At 40.9% G+C, this 20,522-nt stretch overlaps 1 protein-coding gene across 1 annotated transcript in view; it reads right to left on the bottom strand.

The window, feature by feature from the left end:
- unc5ca (unc-5 netrin receptor Ca) overlaps nt 1-19,589 on the bottom strand; it is a 198,434-nt gene extending 178,845 nt beyond the window's left edge. Inside the window, exon 1 of the mRNA XM_085368343.1 lies at nt 19,200-19,589. Coding sequence (XP_085224469.1) covers nt 19,200-19,317 — 118 coding nt within the window. The 5' untranslated portion in view covers nt 19,318-19,589. The remainder of the gene's footprint in view (nt 1-19,199) is intronic.
- Between the last annotated feature and the right edge of the window lie 933 nt (nt 19,590-20,522).

Genomic DNA, 20,522 nt, shown 5'->3' with positions numbered 1-20,522 from the left:
AACACTAAAAAGGCACTGTTATTGCCATGATCCTTTAAAAATCCCAAGGAGAGAATTCATTACTTTTGAAACTACAAATAAAAAGGGCTTTTTACAATGACTTTAGAGATTATCCCTGAAAGTCATGCAAAATATTGACTCCTTTAAAAGTCTCTTAATCGAACACTCTGTCTTTTTATGCATGTGTCGCTTATGCCTCTGTCGCATCATCAGCATCATAATATTTTCCAGCTGCTTTGTGAGATGAAAACATAAACTGAGCCCGAACCACCAGGAACAGCTGCAGCCATCCATATATCACAGTGCGCCTAACCCTTTATGTCGAGCCTATCACCGAGTACACTAGACCTCATTACTCTCATTAGCTTTTACAGCACTTGGCTAGTAGAGCATTTGCATTTGCAGGGAGACAAGTGGATGGACTGCTGGTACAGTTTTAGCAATACAGTCAACATGCTTTTTGAAATGCACAGCAAAATAAGGTTTGTTTATGTGGTTTGCACAGGCTAATGATGCGTAGCTCACAATATCAAAGCAAATTATGCTGCTGTGGTGGAGCACAATATTGCTGAAATCACCTATTACTGCTTGGTTTGTTTCAAATCAAATCACGGATTTTGTCATATTTTCATCGCCTTAAAGTGACCAAGATAGAAACATTAGCATTAACTTCAAAGTACTGCACCAACCAATTTGCTTACTAGTGCAAGCTTAATTTAGATAGTTTAACTATATGTAATGCTCTGATATCATAAAATCATCAAATGCCTAAAATAACTGGAATAATTTCACTGTATTTCATGGCAACATCTCGTGTTTTTTAGGACTTATGGACACTATTCGGACACTACTCGGAACAGAAGTGTTATTAAGATATTACAGACCAAATGTCTCCCAAAAGATTACAAACAAGGAGGAAGGCAGTAGCTTAGAGATATCTATAGATAGCCTTAATATATCAGAAACCAGCTGACATTTCAGTGTTCCCACTGTATATTTACAATAACACAAAACACGCCATGCAGTAATTTCTCTACGCTGCCCTCTATGTATCCTGACAAGATGATAGCTACAGCTGTGACACATTTCACAAAGTAACGTGTCTAACCAGCACTATAGCATAAAGCACTGTCACTTTGATTGTGCATAGAGCCTTTGTCTCCCCAAAGATCTCTGAAATATATTTATGGGAGGGGTAATAAGCAGTTTTAAGTGCCACAGAGGTCTGTCTTTGCTACAGTAACGGGCAGAGCTTCAGCTACAGCGTATATGCACATGTGGGTTTTCCCTACATAAATAAGCAGTGCCCACACCACCCTCTGCTAGTGTATGTGGCTTTGAGTGTGTGTATGCATGCATGCACGCACTGCAGGCCAGAGTCCCAGAACAGCTCGACAAGCTTAATACCATTATCAAGATTTACAGCGATGCTCATGTGGGGCTTATATCAAAATGGCTGGTGCAAAGCACAGACAGGGCCGATGTCCCAATTAGCGAGCCTGAGGAATGGCAGTACACGCACAAGCACACACGCACAGACAAGAGGGTCCACAATCCCTTTCTCATCTCTACGTCTCACTATCTTTCTCTCTCAGACACTTCTGCATATTCACTATCTCTTGAACGCTGTCTCACACACACATGCACAAACATACTCTGCTCCCCCTTGGGACACTGCCTCTGGCCTTTACGGCAAGAGAAGGGGAAAAAAAAATGCTGAAATGGTGGAAATAAAGAAAGTGAAAACGAGACGGAGAATGAGGAAGCGAGAGACTGGAGCAGCATCCCAAACAGTTCACAGTTAACCAGTTACAGCTTCAAGCCACAAAGTTAACTTTGGCTACTGTGGATCTGATTTTAAGATTTAAAATCTGAAACATTAAGGCGTTCCCAGATTATGTACGAGTGCGATGCTCATGTGGGACTTATAAGTCGTAGCTTTCATACAGCGACTTATTTTCAATCCTTTGCATTTTGGATTTCATTTTAAAAGATAACAATTGACTTATCAGTGATTTAAGACGTATGTTCGTAATCTTCGACAGATAAAGTGTGTGCAAACACGCAGCATACATTGTTGGATTAGTCTCCTGAATGTGTATGTGCATGTATGTGACTGTGTATGTGTGTTTTCAGAAAACCAGGAAGAGCTTTAATGATAGACCAGAAAATGCAGACCAAGCATCTCCCTTTGTGAGTCTCAGAGAGACCAATTCAGCTACTGAACCCGAGATGTGGAAAGCGCTGAAATGTCTGAGGTGCTGCGGAGCCTCAGTTCATTATGATAAACACACCAAATACTAGATGCTCTCAGTGTCAAATCAAAATATCTTGATGATTCATTATTGAGTGCCAAAGAATTCTGTAATTCGCCTTTCAAAAGAGCTTTGGCATGGAAACAAATGACCAATTTCAATATTGAACTGTCATGAATTATTCATGGATGATTGTGGGCCTTTAGGCATTGAAATTTGAGAGCATTACCTTGTGTAATATCAAAACCTCTCGTGATAAACAGAAATGCACAGACCTCAATTAATTCTTTTGAAGCCTAAAGGATAGAACTTAAAATTAATCACATGACAAGATTTAAGCTTCATTCAGGTACTTTTCATCAGCGCTACATGTTGTTCTGCCGTAAGCCACAACACGATACAACAGCAGTGAAAACAGCGATCCATCCCTCCACCTGCTTTCACTTATTCAATTCAGAGTTGTGGTTGGTCCCACGTGTCATAGGGTGAGAGGCGGGGTACACGCTGGACAGGTCGGCAAGCTATCGCAGGCTAACCCAGACAGGCACACACCTTTGGCCAGTTTGGAAACACCAGTTAACCTATCATGTGTGTCTCTGGATTTTGTTGCTTTTCTCTTACCATCGTCAGTCTTTTTAGTCCTAAATCCAGTCGGTGCCTTCAGTAACTATTTACATTTTATTACTTGTTTTACCCACTGCATTTTCGCATTATTCTGATCTCAGTACTGATCAAAATAATAAGAGAATTATTGTCGATATTAGTGACAAAATTGGACAATTCAATTTACATTCATTCAAATTAAAAAAAAAAAAAAGTACCAACACTTAACACAAAACTAAAATCAACAGGACACTTTGCATTGTGCTACACTGCTGTTAATTAAAACAGGAATATGTTTATTCAACTAATCTAAGTGCTCCTAGAGGCAAAATATTAAGTAGAGGGAGATACTCCTCTACTTCCCCTGCGACATTTTACATACAGTGCAGTATTCCCACTTTGGGGAAGAAAAACAGTGAGAGGATAAAATATCTTTTGTCCAGTTTTTGTCCTGAAGCATTCATTACTTCATTATTCTTTGGTCAACTGGAATGTGACTGGTGATTTCACTGCCTCTTGGCCAACAGGATGGATACACTGACGTGCTGTCGGACAACTCACGTGAGCAACTGCATTGTATTTCTTGGCCTTCGTGCACTCATTATACTGCAGTTTGTGGTGCGTTTTCAGACTGTTGAATAAGTTACTTGAGTTTCTTTGCAGTGGAGACAATTCCACATAAACTCTTTGCATATGATTCAGTCCCATTTGCTCTTAGATAATACCTAGTTATTACTAAATATGAAGTATTTCCACAGAATTTCCAACCAGCAGATGACGTTGATCTGCTTTCAGAGACAAGCTCTTCGCCCTCTGCTGTGCCTGGCGTTTTATTTTTGCTGTAATGGTCTGTTATCTATTGCATATTTATCTTTCAACATATTAATACTCATCCAGATTACGTGATCAGCACACACAGGTGATGATATGCTTTGTATTCTATTGGCAGAGGATGTATTTCCAATATCATGTTCAGTTAATTGTGTGAAGCCAAAATGATTCATTGTGCTGTCCTGTTTTGAACTCCTTACCGAGCCTCCTCTTTCCTTTCACCTACTGAGAAAAAACTAATTAGTGAAGGAAATTTAAACATTAAGTCTTCAGAAAGAAACAGTTCATCCTTCCCTTTGTCTAGGCCAACTACAAACACACACCTTAACATCCACAGCTACACGTGTCACAAAGTCACAATCACATATACAAACACTCAGAGACACAAATGCATTCCTAAAGTAGAAAACAACAATCAATGTCAGCGCGTCACAGTTCAATAAGCAGACTAAACAGTGTTGCTCAATTATTACTGTCTTGTTTAACCAACAGCACAAGAACAACACTGAGAATCAATACCCTACCACGCAACAGAGTGTGTGTTTTATAACACCGAGGAACGATGTGTGTGTGTGTTTAATCCACTCAGTGGATCAGCGACAGGAAAAGGTCTTTGATGATTAAACGTCCACTTAAGCAGTCTTCGCAAATGTGGAGATGTGTGCTTGTGCATGTGTGCGTTAACGTATTCTAAAAGATTCGACAAAGGGGAGATGGTAAATCTGCCTTGATTGATTATCTATAGGCAAAATGGTTACAACATTTGGTCTACAAAGGCTGAATATAACCTGTTTATTTCCACAGATTAGAGAGTTTAAGGTTTAGAGTGCTGACCTCAGCCAGACACTGTTAAAGTTTGGAGTTTTTTCAGAACAATAAATGTTGGCTCGTTAATGCTTCTGATGCTATTGCTCTATCTTAATTAAGTGGGAAATGTCTGCATGACAGCATGAGAAACTTAACATCATTTCATATAACACGCTCTAATAAGGCCTAATTTAGGGCATCAGGTTATTCTAACTCTAGTTCTCTGATGCTCAGGTCACTACATAGTCTGCAAAACCCTGACGGCACCAGTCTGTCTGAAACTCAGCAGCATTTTGTGATCTTAACTCTGTGCTCATTAAATAATTCATCAGACACACACCCCCTCTTGAACACAAAAAGCGTTAGAACTAAAACCTTAAAAGGGCTAAATGGTAGCAGAGCATCATGAGGAAGAAACTATTTTTGGGAAGGCGGGTACATCTCATCTAGGGCTGAACGATATATCGCATTTGCGATAATATCGCGACATGATCAAGTGCAATTTTCTAACCGCAAAGGCTGCGATTATACTGCGATTATAAGGCTGTCCAAATTACTACCATATCCCAGAATTCATAGCGCGGCCCAGCCAAACTCCAGTTTCCAGCAATGGCGGCCGCTACTAAGTTTTAAAATTACTCATACTAATCTTTCTGGGTCACAAAATAAACTTTTAACATATTTTCAGGCGAGAAAGTAGTTGTGTAAACATCAAATATCTGCTCGGTTTATCAAGATATCCCATATTTGCAAAAGTGCTTCGACGTTTTCAGAGGCGTCTGCTACCCACCAGCTCGACAGCTAGCCGGGAGCTCGAGGATTACTGATGCGGCCGAGAACGGCACAACTCCCGGCACATCATTTTCAGATCACCGCGGAGTTTCGCTGCTCGGGTTAAACGTAATATATAAGTCACTTAGACAACCTAAAAATGTTATTGTTGGGCTTTTTTCAGTGTTTTGTTTGTTCGTGAGTAAATCGGTTTGGCTGAGATTAAAGTTATTAGATTAGATAAAATAAAACTTTATTAATCCCCCGGGTGGGTTCCTCCTTGGTTTTCACACAGCTGACTAAACGTCAAACAGAAAACTTATTAAACAGAAGTATGAGACAGTCGAGAATTTACGCCAGTGTCTGGTTATATTTTAGATAGCAAGAAGCAGACGGCCGAGTTTATTAAACTCCACCGAGACAGCGGTGACGCTAATCAGAAGGCTAGACCGTCCAATTTCACGCCTTTAAACTTTAAAGGCGTGTTTGTGTGTGTGTTTATACAATTGCTATTATGTTTGCACTTTATGTGTAATGTTACTGACTGCAGAGATCAGTAAGATGTGTGTATTTTCTATTTATTAGTTTTATTTATTTAATATTATTTTTTAATTGAATGACTGTCTAGTAGTTCACAGATGTCGAAAAACTGAGTGTGGTAAAGCCACTGATTTTTTTTATGTATATTTCTGCAATCTGCACATTGTACTGACTTTCATTTTAATGTTTACACCAGGGTTCCTTGTCAGCACTTTATGCTCAGATGTTTGTAAGCTAAAAATAAACTATTGTGTATGTTCAAATATACTGTTGTGATTGAAGAAGTTAAATAAAAATGTCAGTCATCAATTCATGCATCACCTCATGTCATCATAACAGAGGTCTGTCTTCCAGGAAAGAACAGTTTAAAATTAATGTAATATAGTATTGGCCATACTATATGATGTATTGCTTGTCTTTGTTTAATAATACAGAAGACAAAGACCTTAAAAAATAATCGCATATCGCATCGCAATCGCAATATTGGGGCAAAAAATCGCAATTAGATTATTTTCCATAATCGTTCAGCCCTAATCTCATCCCCTTTAATCCTGGAACAGAAATGTCTGTCAGCTGAGAATTGAATGGCAAATATCACAGCAAAAAAAATCCAAAACCTCAAAGGTCTGTGTCCTCAGTCACTAGTGTGCTTGCTTAAAGAAAATTAAACTTAAATGAGCATCATTTTATTCATAATCACATACATAACTGCCTACTGTGGGTTCTGTGTTTTGTGAAGTGCAGGTGAAGACTTTCTGCCTGTTGAGCTGTACCATGTACTGCTTCCTGTTCAACCTAGTGAGCCAGTTCTGTAAAATACTGCAGGTAGCAGCACAAAGTCAGAAAAAGAAAATGTCAACTCAGAACAGGCAAGTTTGTCATTAGCTGAAAGTTTCAGTTCATTTCCAAACTAAAATTAAACTTTCGCGAGTTGCAAGTTGACCTGAGGCCAAAACGGCAGCCCTGTCCTCATTTTCTGACAAGACCTCAGCACTGAGCGGAGATAAACCAAAACCCTGGAGGGACCCAGAGGAGGAAGCAACACAAATAACTACAGTTACAATACAAGGATTTGGATGAGCTAGAGGGAGCCGTGGGCATTGTCTGGCTTTAGTCAGCTACTTTCTGCTTCTTTTGAAACTGTTCCTTGGGTGTGGATGACATTTCTCAGAACAGAGAAGGGGGAAAAACACTTCAAATGTTTCCACAAAGTTTTCCTTCTTCTGCCTTTTGTTCAAAGTTTAAATCTCCTCTTCCCCTAGGAAGGAAGGAAGAAAAGAAGGAAGGAAGGAAGGAAGGAAGGAAGAAAGAAAGGAGAGGAGGGAAAAGGCTCAGACCAAAGAGGAGAAAGATGAGAGAGGGTGAGGAAGTGACAGATGCAAGACAACGTAAAAGAAGAACACGCACGGACACACGAGAGCGCTGAGGAAAAAGGAGGTTCTTTTCATGTGGTGAAATAACCCTGCTGTGACACTATGACATAAGCCTCACATTCATTCATGCACTCAGATAAAGTAACCCATATGCACGCTTTTGGCACAAATGCAACATATATAGATTACAGAACATACCATAATGCACAGTATATTTCAACAGCAGGCGATGATGGTGTAACTGATGGCAATAAAACAGCAAAACTTGAAAAAAAAAAAAGATGCACATAGAAACAACAATAATTGTGGCATCATATAATCATGTGTGCTCCCGTGTTTTGGTTTTTACTGTGCAATTAATGCAATAACTCAGAAAAGAGCGCTTTTAAAATGCATAGCCATATTCTGAGAACAAAAATGCAAAACATTAAATCGTTTTCCAAATACATCCCCAGCCAACTCATTGAGTTACAACCAATTTGGTACAAAGATGATTAGGCTGAGAGATGAGCATTTTGTGAGGATAATGGGGATATAATGAATTGTTACAACTGTACAGGTGGCTTTTCCCGCCTTCCTCAAACTCCAACTGCCAAAATATCAGACATGGTCCAAGACAGTGATGGGAAGTAAAAAAACTGCCAGAAGCACAACTGCTACTGCATATGGAGACACAGTTTCTATCCACGCTCCTACTTTAACTGCCAAATTAACCGTTCAGAGCCTGTGAGTGTGTGTGTGTGTGTTGGCTGCCCTGCATTCACACCCCCTTGTATGCTAGTGTTGAACAGGGTAGAGACACTTGTCCCTTAGTGTACTGTGTCTGTGTCTTTCTCCTATTATTGGCGCTCTGATTTAGCCACATGTCATTGGACACTGAGCCAGTTTGTGTTCGGAAAAACCGTTACTGCACAACTACACCAGCTGTGCCTCGGGGATGAGATGATGATGGCAACCGAAAAAGAAAAAGAGCAAAGAAAAAAGAAAAAGCAGAAATATGCCTGAGGTGACTGGATGGGACTATCTCAAATCAAATTTGTTGGATCGCAGTCTTTGATTTGAAACACCTGTCTCGCATTGTGGCCTTTTAATAGTCTTCATAAAATCGTGGCTTCTGCTCATATGAGCCAGTTCTCCAAAGAGTCCATTCTACTATCACTGTGAAAAGAGAGCTAATCTGTGCCTTTGTTGCAAGCTCAGAATGAAACAAAGACTGTGTGGGCCCCCCCCAAACTTCATGAAGACTCTAAAGCCACAGTAACAATCTGCCACGCATGAAAAATAAACAGCTCCTTGACCTAAAATGTCCAAATATAAAAGCAAAGAACTGGAGCTGGTAAGTGGTGAAAAAGGAAAAAAGATAGCAATTATAAAATCAAGAGCCTACTGAAAAGATGTGCAGCTCAAAACAATACTTTTAATTTTAATAGAAACCTTTATCGTGGCTGTTGGATCCTTTTATGATTAATCAGTAGTCATTCATTAAATCCACAAACTTTTTTATTAGATTTCTTTTATAGATTTGTGGTTAAAAGTAGTTCTGAAGAACTAGAGTTCAGACTGAGTTATTTACTATAGAAAGGCAACTTTCTATAGTAAACGTCAGTGTTATTTAATACTGAAATAATTGACTGATGTTCAATTTGTTTTTGACTTTTTTCCATGCGGAGCTATTTTAGCTTTTCTCAACTAAAGCATGCGTAGGTGGCTGCGACCGTGTACAATTACATCTAGATTACATCAGCTGTCAGATGACGGCAGAGAGCCCCAGTGTTCATCCTACTTGACGCAGATCACAGATAATGATGCGACACTGCACTGTTTCATGACCAAATGTTCCCCACCTTTAATTAAAACGTATGTTTTGATTATTTTTAAGCATCTAAAATGACAATTAAAAAATAAAACACTGAATCTTTGACTAAAACAATAAAACACTGACTTTTTAAATGTTGTCCAGTTTCAGAAATATACAGTGCAGTATCTCCAAAAAGCCTGTCAAAATTAGTTAAATATTAATATTTAGTCAGGACCAGAATTGTGTTATATCATCACTTTGAGTTGCCAGTTTTGTGTCCTCATATTAGAACTGAAATTTCAAGACAGTAAGTGACAGCACAATGTGTGTCTTAAGGGTATTTTTCAGAAATTGTATCATAGAACTACAGAAATACGTGAGGATAAAATTATGAAATGCCATCAAGTAAAGTGCATACGATATTAAGCACAGGGTGTGGGCATAAAATTGAGAGAATGAGACATTTCAAGGTCAACCCAAGGAGAAGATTGTTGTGTTGTTAATAAAAATCACTAAATCTTGTAATGGACCCCAGCAAGCCTGAGAGTTTAAAAAAAACAAGTAGACAAGCATCAAGTTATGACACATACACACATGCATGAACACATACACTCAAAGCCTGTGTGGGAAGAAATCAATGAAAACAAAGCATTGCTGAAATGTGCTATAAACAACAGCAAAAAGCAAGTCAGTAGGTCTTTACTTTTATAGCTGCACTGCTGAGTCACAATGTGAAGCACCCACAATAAAAACCAACTGAGGTTGCTGAGACACTGTACGAGACACCATCTTTAATCTCTCAGTCATTCAAAACAACTAAAGCCGTCACCCATTGACCTCATCAGCACCCCACTTAATTTTAAGCCTCTTTGGAAAGAGCCTTTCCTAAAAAGTAATATCTGATTATCTCCGCCAGCTGCTGACTCAATGGCTGGCAGCAAACGGTTGACCCTTGAATCTTTTTTAAGCTTTTTAAGCATAAAGGCTATTGGTGCGATAAGTAAAAGTGAAAAAATAAACAGAAATAACTTTGATAAAGTCAACAAATTTAAAATCCTACTCTTCATTCGGAAAGGTGAGTTTGCTAAGCTAGAGTCGTGATTTGTCAGAAGTATTTTTGAGTAGTGTTGTGTTTGAATGCCTTCCTTCACAGGCCCACCTATTTCTTAAAGTAGCTTTTTTTGTTGGGTTTTTAACTTTTGATATATTTTTAATCTATTTTTAAAGTAAAATAAAAGCCACTTTTTGACTAGCACGCCTGTACCCGTGTGTCCTTTGCTGGTTCCATTGCAGACTGGTTAACAAAAAACTATATTTACTGTTGCAGGGTAACAGAATTTTGTTTGACTGTTAGCTGTTCAGTTTTAACATTGCGAAATAAAAGGCACACAAAGATGGAATATTTTAGACCAGCACTGTAAACCACCCACTTATGTCCTTTGAAGTGTTGCCTTACTTTAGCATAACTTTCAGTTACATTTTGCCTCATTATCTGAGACGTTGCTTGATCTTGCTCTAATTTTCCTGCTCTAGATGTTCTTTAGACTACCTGAGTAGGTTACATCTTAATTTCTGATATCTTTAGCCTGCACATAAAGCTAGTGAATCACTGACTGGTCTAAACTGCAGCTAATTTTGATACAGATCAGTGCTGCCTTTTCTGTTTGGAGCCAGGAACAACCAAGGGTTGTTGCTTTTCAGACTCCCATCTTCCTCAGACCAAATCAAACATTAGCTCACTAGAAACATTAATCAGTGACAATCTACAAATAGACTGGTGAATAGGGTACTTTAACCACATGGTAACTGGTAGTCTTGTATAATCAAGTGAAAACATTAACTTTTTAAACACTGCACGAATACATGTCTCCAATTCAGAAGCTCCAAGTCCAAGATGTGGTTAGTCTAGGAGCCATGAGGAGATGCAACTGACAGCTGTCAATCAACAGTCACGTGAAAGACATCAAAGCTTTTATCCTTTATTAAATAATTTTCATAACTACACAAATTTACCTATAAACAAACAAACAAACAAAAAAGTCAACTGACTCCATATTTGATTAAATACAAATGACCTAATACACTGTAGAACAAATGAGGCTATTTTTGTTCATCTTTAACGGCCTCAGCTGTGAGTTAGGCTTTCCAAACTATTCATATGAGACATAAGGCCTTTCTTTGTGTTACTTTAAAAACAGCTAAAGTGCAACGCGCTGTTCTAGGATATTTGTCATCAGACTTGAATGTTTCAGTATATTTTGGCACTAGACTTTATTTCCACATTGGCTACAGCCCCAAGTGGCAGCTGCCGCTCCAGTCATAACCTCAAAACAAGCCAAGTAACGCAGACTTCATAGAGTGACCTTCAACTTTTAGTGTTTTGTTTAATCAAATTACGTTTCTCTCAGAGAACTGTCAGAAAGGTGATCCCTTCTATCGCCTCCCCCCCACCCCCCTCGATCCCTAGCCCGTCTCACTCTTCTATGATCACCTTTTTCCCTGATGAACAAAAGATTTCACAAAGCAAGACTTTCTTTTTTTTCCACAATGTAAAGTCATTATTCTCTCTCCTTTGTCTCCACTCTCCACCTACAAGTACCTTCCTACCTGTGTTCCTCTGGGGGAGGTGTTGGTGGGAAAAAAAATGCTGTGTGCATGGATAATTCTGGAATATAACAATGTGATATTTCATCTGCACGCGCACACAAACACACTCGCCGGACACAGAAAACGTGCCTTGTCAGCGAAGTACTGCCCATATTCATTAGCCACTTAGAATGCTGTGTTCAAATGAATCAAAGTAAACTGCTTACACGTAATCTTGTCACCCGCAGAGTAAAATATACCACGTCTGTTATTACATTGGTGTGGAGCCAAAATGAGTCAATGGCCTTGCAGTACCATATGGGTGTCTAGTGTACAGAGTATATTTGTGTGTGTACAAGTTTCTACCTACTGCAATAAATGCTAACAGAATAAGCTGCTGTCATTTGTGCACATTATTATCTGTGCATGTGTGTTATGTATTTGTTTTTCATAAGCCTACAAGGGGAATAACACAGTGAATTACATCATATCTATAGCGAGCAATGGCTGACCAAAAGTGGTGGTTTTTGGGGGGGTTTTACAACACACACTAAATCCTTTTTTCTTTTTTTCACTGCATCCTACTGAATTACAATGTACGCTTTCAAGAAAGGCTTCTATGCGCGTTTGTTTGTGTACACGGATATGTGCAAAATGCAAGCGTAAGCCTAGGAGGTAAAAATTTGCAGTGGCGATTATAGTAATTATGGTTTCAGGTTTTTTGGATATTCCTTTAGATGGACCACTAGATTACCAGGCAGTTTTGGCAAAGAAAGAGGGAGAGTGGGGAAAAGAAAAGAGTTACTGTTGGGGAAGGGGTGGACTGAGGGAGCAAGGGAGAGAGGAAAACTTTCAGAAGACAGGGAGAAGGAGAGCAAGAAAGAAGGAGAGAGAGCAACAAAAAGGGAGAAGAGAGAATGTAGTGGCGAAAGATAGGAAGACGAGAGAGACTAATCCTTCAGGCAGCTTCCAAACACTACTCAGCCTGCTCACTCGCTCCCTCCTCCTCCCTGTTCTCCTCCCCCCATCTCCCTCTCCGCTCTCGACCAAGAGTTGAATGGACTTTTACAGTGCAGCTTTGTTTCCCGTCAAAAAGGAGCATGAATGTCAAATTCTCAAAAAAGAAAAGAAAGAAAGAAAGAAAGAAAGAGAACACCTTCTTATGCTGTTCTTTCACTTCCCTTCTCTAATCCAACACACTCTCTTTCATCGTGTCTCCATTTCCCTGTGTTTCCCTATGTTTGTCCTTTCTTCTCTGCTCCCTCACTCTCACGCTCTCAGTATAGGACAAAGCTCATAACAAGCTTTCAGCAGAGACAAAAAGGACCCGGGACCCAGCCTCGTGGACCCCCTGTCGCGGCATGTCGTCTTTTCTCAATGGCAGCTTAATTACATATTCATGGCAACACAAATAAGACACTCTTGCTCCAACACACAAACACGCCACTCGGCCAAAACACCCAACATCCATCTGCTGGTCGTGTGTCTGCCCTCGAGAAACTGTTCTTCCAAAAGAGAGCAACACATATGTGGAAGTGTCTCGCCTCATATTCGCCTGTTTGAAGGAGGGACACTTGTGTAATGCAGCCACACAAAAGTTTAAGCGCTGCAAACATCTGTGATATTGTTCAAAAAAATAATAATAATAAGATACACACATTTTAAATGTGCAGCCTGTCTTTAATATGTGCACCAAGCAAGCAAAAAATAAAAAATAAAATCTGGAGACGGAGCAGACTGTAGCTTTGGCATGAATCCAAACAAAGTGTCAAAGACAGACACGGGAGGGGGCGAGGGATTAAGCTGAAGAGGCAGAAGTTGTTGGGTCCAGCCCCCCCACAGGAAGATGAAACAAAGGTGTCCTATAATCGCTTGTCTCCAATAAGTGAAGCTTGCTGCTTGTTGTTTCTGAAGCAAATAAACCAACCCGTGCTATTTACTGGAGGTTTTACAGTATCAAATAAAAAGAATATATAGACCATGAAAAGCCTCGGCTGGCGGCTGCAGACACAGGCAAGGCCTTAAAACAAAGAGATTCAGGGTGAGATTTCAATGAAGAGCAGCTGGCATAGTGTGGAGCTCCATTTCTCTACCTGTCTCGTTCCTTCCTTTCAATTCCATTTATCTGTACTGGACCCGTAGGAGAAGGCGTTTGTGTGTGTGTGTGTGTGTGTGTGTGTGTGTGTGTGTGTGTGTGTGTGTGTGTCAATGTGTAGGCAAACTCTCTCTCCCTCTCTCTGCCAGATAGATGAGTTTCTGTGACCACACACACACAAAAAATACAAAATGTCCTGCTGCTTGTGGGCCCCGTTCGGAAGCACAACAATATGTCCAGTGTTTTGGCTACACTCTAATTAAACAGCGTAAATCTAAGTAGAGAAAGACGCTGAGTGGTGAGAGACGGCAGCAGCAGGGGAACAAAATAATAAAAAATGACAAAGATTTACAAGGCAAACAGCATGTCAGAGGTAGCAGATGGGAAAGAAGAAAAACAGGACAGAGAATAGGAGAAATGGGGACATATGACAAGAGGGAAGAGCCGAGACATGGACAACAGCACAAAAATCTGTGGCCCGGCACTGAGTGGCAGGGATTCACCAAGTCCAACTGTTTACTACTGGGATCAGAAATGCAGAGTTTCATAAGCAGCAATTTAATCACAAATGACCTTTTTTTAGCCTTAGAAAACAAATTCTATTGGATGTTTCTTTACAAAAGGTCATTCGCTTTTTTGTTGTTTTTTTACAACTCAACCCGATCTGCCCATGTGCAGCTAATTTTCATACCGTTTCTGAATGCATTTTTTCCCTTGCTGGTGGAGCATAATTAACAAATTTTAAAGATAAAACAGTCAAACAGGGTTATCATTTTCCTGAGTGCAGGATTCCATGGGACCAACGGGAACTATATAGTAGGCCATTGATTGAGAACAAACGGCGTTTTCTCAGTACAACCACCCTACACACAGAGACACGCACACGGGCACAGACGCAGCTAACAAAAACAAAAAGCCTGGAAATGAGAGCACCAAATGAGGCCTTAGGTTTCTCAGACCATGAAAAATTCATAATTCCAGATCTTTACATGAAACTCTAGAAGGAATTAGGCCTAACAGCGGGAGACGCTGGGAATCGGTTTCAGAATATTTTGCTTTCTCTTTTTCGTCTTTTCTCTAGCTCAGGCTCTCTCTCTCTCTAGTAAACATGCACGTTCACAGAGACACAAATGCACACAGCAGAACACAAGCGCGCACACACAGGGATGCATTCTTATGTTCCATCCTGGGTTTTCCCCTGCGGAGAGTAAGATACTAAATGGTGCAAGTGGTGTCTGGCGTGACGCAGTTTGTCGACACAGCCTTTTGAAAACCGCACTTCTTCAGAAAGAAGGATTTCTTGTCTTCTTTCCTCAAAGAAAAACACGCCTGCAAAGTTCTCTGCTGCTACACAAACAACTCGAGTTCGGGCTCTTGATTCTCGAAATAGGTTGAGCTGTAATTGCTATGTGTTGATGTACTGAAGGTGGACGGCATTTTCACAGTGCAACATAAAATGTATTCAGTGAATAGATGAGCAGCCATGGCCCACAGGGAAGCAGGGAAAAAAAGGTGAGGAAAACCCATTCAGCAACTAACAGAAGACACTGACTGAAAGGATAGAGATAGAGAAAAGGTGGGTGGTAAAAAAAAAAAAAGTCTCATCACTGGTCACACTTAAAGAGAGAGTCTATGAAACACACGGATGAGTAAGCAAGGATAAGATTTTTTTAAATTTTTTTTTTAAAGAAAAAGGCAGAGAGAGCAAGGGAAATCTGCCATCACTAGGCTACTGCTAGCAGCAGGAGGGTCTTCGATACAAAACAACCCCAGACACAGTCAAAGACTTCCTTTCACACACTCCCATGAACGCCTGTCCGCGCACACAAGCCATGCACATAGAGTATGCTCACACACACAACACACACAGAAAGCAAACAGAATGCTGCACTGTCTGACTGAAAAAAAAAATCTTTCTCTGTGTGTGTGTGTGTGTGTGTGTGTGTGTGTGTGTGTGTGTGTGTGTGTCTGCATATGGCAGTAAGTGTGACAGTCAGTGAGCTTGTCCAGTCCTAGTGGAGTGATCAAAGCTAGTACAAACCACCCAGAGAGATCTCCCTTCCTCATCCATTCATCCTTTCGCTTTCTCACTTTATCTCCCTCCATCTCTCTCTCACACCCTCTGATGCAGAAACGCCATCATATTTACCACGCAGAATCTGCTCAACCAATTGCACAGCGCTGGCTTGAGCAGCACAGCCAATCAAAGTGGCCTATTTAGTTCCAATAATTCCCAGCTGCCCCCCTACAAGCACTGAACCCTGGATGGCGGCACTACACCATAGGACAGGGACATAGCATAATGGGAGACAGCATGGGAGCCCTGGCAATATTATAATGCCGAATGTGCACACACACATGCAATGAAACGCCACATGAGCTCGGAACTCTATGACAGTGCCAAGTTCGCACAAACGCGCAAACACACACACACTCCACAGGAGTTCTCTGAAACCGTCCCCAACCTGCCAAGTTTATGAATGCACAACTTTACAGTTCTGTACCAACACATTCACATACATATGCAACTACACACCAACAGTTCTCTGTAGCTATAGAGCACAGCTTTAAACGAAGTGAGAAAGCATCCTGAAATAGATCTGAATGTTCAGTTTAAAGAAACGTGTAAGCTGTAACACAACAAGCTGCCACACAAATGCACGAAAAGTTGAATTGTAGAACCTAGCTACACAGCACCTGAGTCATCGTGGGTTTTTTTTAAAAGTGGACTTCTGAGACTTTGTGCAGCAATCTTGACATCCATTCATTCCAGATCAAAATGTAAGGGGGCTTAGCTAATGGCTTTAAAAGGCACAACTACTTGCACTCAAGCTGGCATGAGAGGATTTCAACTAACACTCTCCTCTGATTGTACTGTATGTGCACATGTCAGTGTGTGCACAAGCGCCTTTGTGTATGAGAGACTTCTCCACAGCCCAATACACTTTCTACCGTGCTGCACAGCTAGGAGAGACGTCTGCAGGCCAGATTAAATGACTGAGAGCTAAAAAATGAATGAATAAATCAAAGGTTCATAATTAAAAGCTTAAGGGAGAACTAAATGTGAAGTAAAATAACTTGGCTTGAACCCTTTGTGTGAAATAAGTGTACTCAAAATGGATTTAAAAAAAGAAAAAAGAAAACAAAACAGCTTCCCTCTATTTGAGAAACCTTTGTGATTCATTACGATCAGATTTGAATCAAAAGCAGCGCCAGCATCATTCCCACAAACACCATCATCCTGAACATCGTTAGTCATGACTTCAAAAACAAACTCTGCTATTAAACTCGCCAAAAACCACATATTCCACTGTGGAGTACAAACTAGAGGCCAACAGCTGGCCCGAAGACATTCAATGATGCATGAGCTGCAATGGACGGAAGAATAATCTGGTTAGAACAACTGGATGTATTTTTGTGTTCCATGTACACGGAACGATGTTTGGGATTTGAAGGAGGTTCTCTCCCACTGATCCACAGACAGGATCAGCTAGGTACACAAAGACCCCCCCCCCCCCCTTCAGTTAAGTTGTGTTTGTGTGTTTTACCCCATTCAATAGAACAGCTAATGAAGTGACTCCTCTCACACAAGGAAACGACTTCAGAGACACGAGCCAAGTTGGTTGTGAACAGTGACAGAAAAAACACACACATAACAGCTACGCCAAATGGATGCGGAAGAGGAGAAGCAGAGGATTCAAAAGATTTTTTTTTCTTTTAAATGAGGGCAGAATGCGAGAAAAACGACACTTTTCAGGACTGTGAAAATATACAAGTTTCTTCTCCCTTAAAACGCATCAACAGTTTAAGCTTCCAATTATCAGATTTTACAATGAAAGTTAAATTGAGCCGCGTATTGGCACCGATGTGCAATTTATCAAAGGTTGGTGAAACCCTGCTCAAATCGTGTCCCCTAAATTGAAATGTATCGATTTAACAGTAAACCAATGGAGAACGGTTATAATGAATGTTAGCGGCAGTTACTGAAAAGCTGTTCCCCAGGGCAATGAGAGAAAGGTGGCAACAACATCATGTCCAATTACTACCCAGATTCGGCACAAAAACCTGAGGCTAATCTGTAATGTCAATACTAATGTATGCACTACATCCTTGTGTAGCATATGACAGTTACTCTAGGGAATACTCTAGAAGTTTTTCAAGTGGAATTATTAGTTTTATGGCAGAGGCTGAAGCTTTGCGTGAATTCTTTATAAGAAACTATAGGGTCATAGCTAAATAGAAGACAAACATCGAGCAAGAGTGGCTTTAAGAAGGTCAGCTTTTAAAAAGGTGGTGGTGAATAAAGCTGTGTCGTAAAACAGCACCGGGGCTGGGCATTAATTCTTTTGGAGGAACATTAACAGGGCACAAGTTCTCCCTGAGAAGGTCAATAAGAATGTGAAAGCTGGAAAGATGCGTCTGGTTTCAGCATTTTCACGAATCCCACATGGTTCATGATAAATTTAAAAAAAAAATCCTATCCAGGAGAGCATCCGGTTAAAAGTTGGGCTGCTTGCAGTGTATGACCCGCGACATTCCCCACAAACACCGGCCATAGTGGGTGGTTGCTTCTCACTCTTCAGAAATATCACTTTAATATCCCCGTTATGCTTCACTAGGGCGTATAGTAAGTAACGGCTCTAATACTCAGCACCGAAACATCTTTACATTATGTGTTTGCGCTATCTTTGGATTCTGCTTAATCCTGCTGGGCTGTATTACAGTCCTCACTTTCAGCCCATTCCTTCTGCCTCCTTCCGATTGCGTTATGAGATCCATAAGACTGTAATTGCCTTTAACCTTCTGGCGGCGCAGTGTTCGTGACTTCTGATCGGTCTTTCAATCGGAGCAATGGACCTTCGTTAATTTTAACGAAGTACTGCGCAATTAATGCACTAGTCGCCCAATCAGAGATTCTCCAGCCCTGCCTGCCCTTCACGGTGTTTTCACATTAATGTAACTGCATCTGCGCATAGTTCATTTGTCCGCTCAGAACTGAAACAGAACTGGCAGAAAATCCCCGCAATATTCTGTTCTGCCCGCGAGGTCCCACGATACTGCTCGCGAGTTTTGCAATTATATTCCTATTTATCTGGTTCTCAATAGTGGGTCAAGTGCACGTTTCTCTGTGTATTAAGTCTAATTTTAAGTCGTTTTTCTACACAGCAGGCTATCGTTTTCGGTCTTCCCGGATTAATTAGCCTATTAGTCGTATTTCCCTGGGAAGAAAAAAAAGTGGGCTGTGAGTTTAGCTGCTTTTCAGCACACTTCAAGCGGCCAAGAAAATGCGCATACACAGTTTACACATTAAGATGCTGACCATATACTAAGCTAGTCTTCTACTCTAAGTCAATTTAAATGGAAATATGGCCAAAAAAAAGTATATCTCCTTGTTGAGGGGATACTTCTCTGGGTCTACTAATTGACATGCCGCCCATACCACTTAAACGCACCTCGGCAGTGAAGGAGAAGGCCCATCACTTTCAAACGTGCAAGGTGTAATTAAAGCGCTTGACAGAAGACGCGCTCTCACGCCTTACCTTGAGCGACTCCTGCGTGTATTAGCACCAGGACAATCAGGATCCTCGGCGTGGCGCTCATTCTCACCAGGCTGGAGCTCCCGAGTACTATTCCACTTCTCTGTCCACTTTTACCCATTACAGGCAACGCGTAATACACATAAACTCCTCCGTCCACGGTGGGTGAAACGAGAACCCACCCCCCAACACGTCCTCCACAACAGGATCTGCTGGTTGATCAGACGTGTCCAAGACCAAAGCGGCTGGTGTGTAACTTCTAGTCCCGATGTCTAAGTCCGTCTCAAAAGGCGCGGGGCGAGCTGTGATAGCAGAGGTGGAAACAGCCACGGGCTCCCTTCACTCGTGTCAGCGGCACTGCTGCCTTGCCACTAAGCTCTCTCCGTGCGTTCTCTCCTTCTCCACCGTCTCTGTTTACGCAGAGAGAAATGCCACCGCCCTCTGGCTACCATGCGAGACCATGTTTCTCCCTCTCTTCTCTTCTTTGCTTCCCTTTCCCTGTCTTTCGTGAACGTACACACGAAAATACGAAATGCAGATAAAATCTCAGCTCACGCGTTTCACTTTTAATGACACGTCTGAACAGTGTTGTGCTCGTGGCAGGTGCGTTCTTTCACTCTAAAGACAGTGAACAGACTTTAAAGAACCTTGTATTTCCTCCTAGATGCTAAAATTTAGGAGAGAGGGAGTAGTTTAACTTTTTTCTTTACTTTCTTGGATTTTTTTATTGACCATCTAATGATTGCACGTGTACGAGTTTGTGCGCCTTCAAAATCTCTGTGTGGAGCAAAGCAAGGATAGGGTTTCTCGAGAGCTTAGTTTACCGACTAATGCCTGCCCCCTGACGGCCACGTCCGTTGGACCTGCATGAAGACATATCAGTGAGAGGTATAATTCAACAACAGCTTCTTTTATTGCTATTGGGTTAAACAGAATAGATGGATTATTTGATATTCGCAAGGAATAACTGATTGTGCCTGTGACTGTTCGCTTTTCCCTCATTCTTTTGACCACATTTCTGCCCCTCTAGTGCCAGGTGCGTGTACCATAAATCCAAGTGTTGTTGTGACCCTCGGACTCAGTTGCTTTTTGAACTACTGGACATCCACTTCTTCGTGATGTGCATCATCTTAAAGCAGACTACTAGAAATAAGTGATCACTTGCCATAGAGACGAGCACAGGAATTTATTCAAAAATGAATGCCTGAATGTAAGATTTTATTAAAAGCAAAATGAGAGACCGTTCACCTTAAAAGGAGAACTCCTTCAGTGCCACTTCCCATAGATGTGCTAGAGAATAATGAACTTTCAAATAAAATTATGCAG

The sequence above is a fragment of the Diplotaxodon limnothrissa genome, linkage group LG12 (assembly GCF_057381915.1).
Source record: "Diplotaxodon limnothrissa isolate DT_005_m linkage group LG12, D_limnothrissa_male_GT1.1, whole genome shotgun sequence".
Taxonomy (NCBI): Eukaryota; Metazoa; Chordata; class Actinopteri; order Cichliformes; family Cichlidae; genus Diplotaxodon; species Diplotaxodon limnothrissa.
This window is presented reverse-complemented; position numbering and strand designations above follow the sequence as displayed.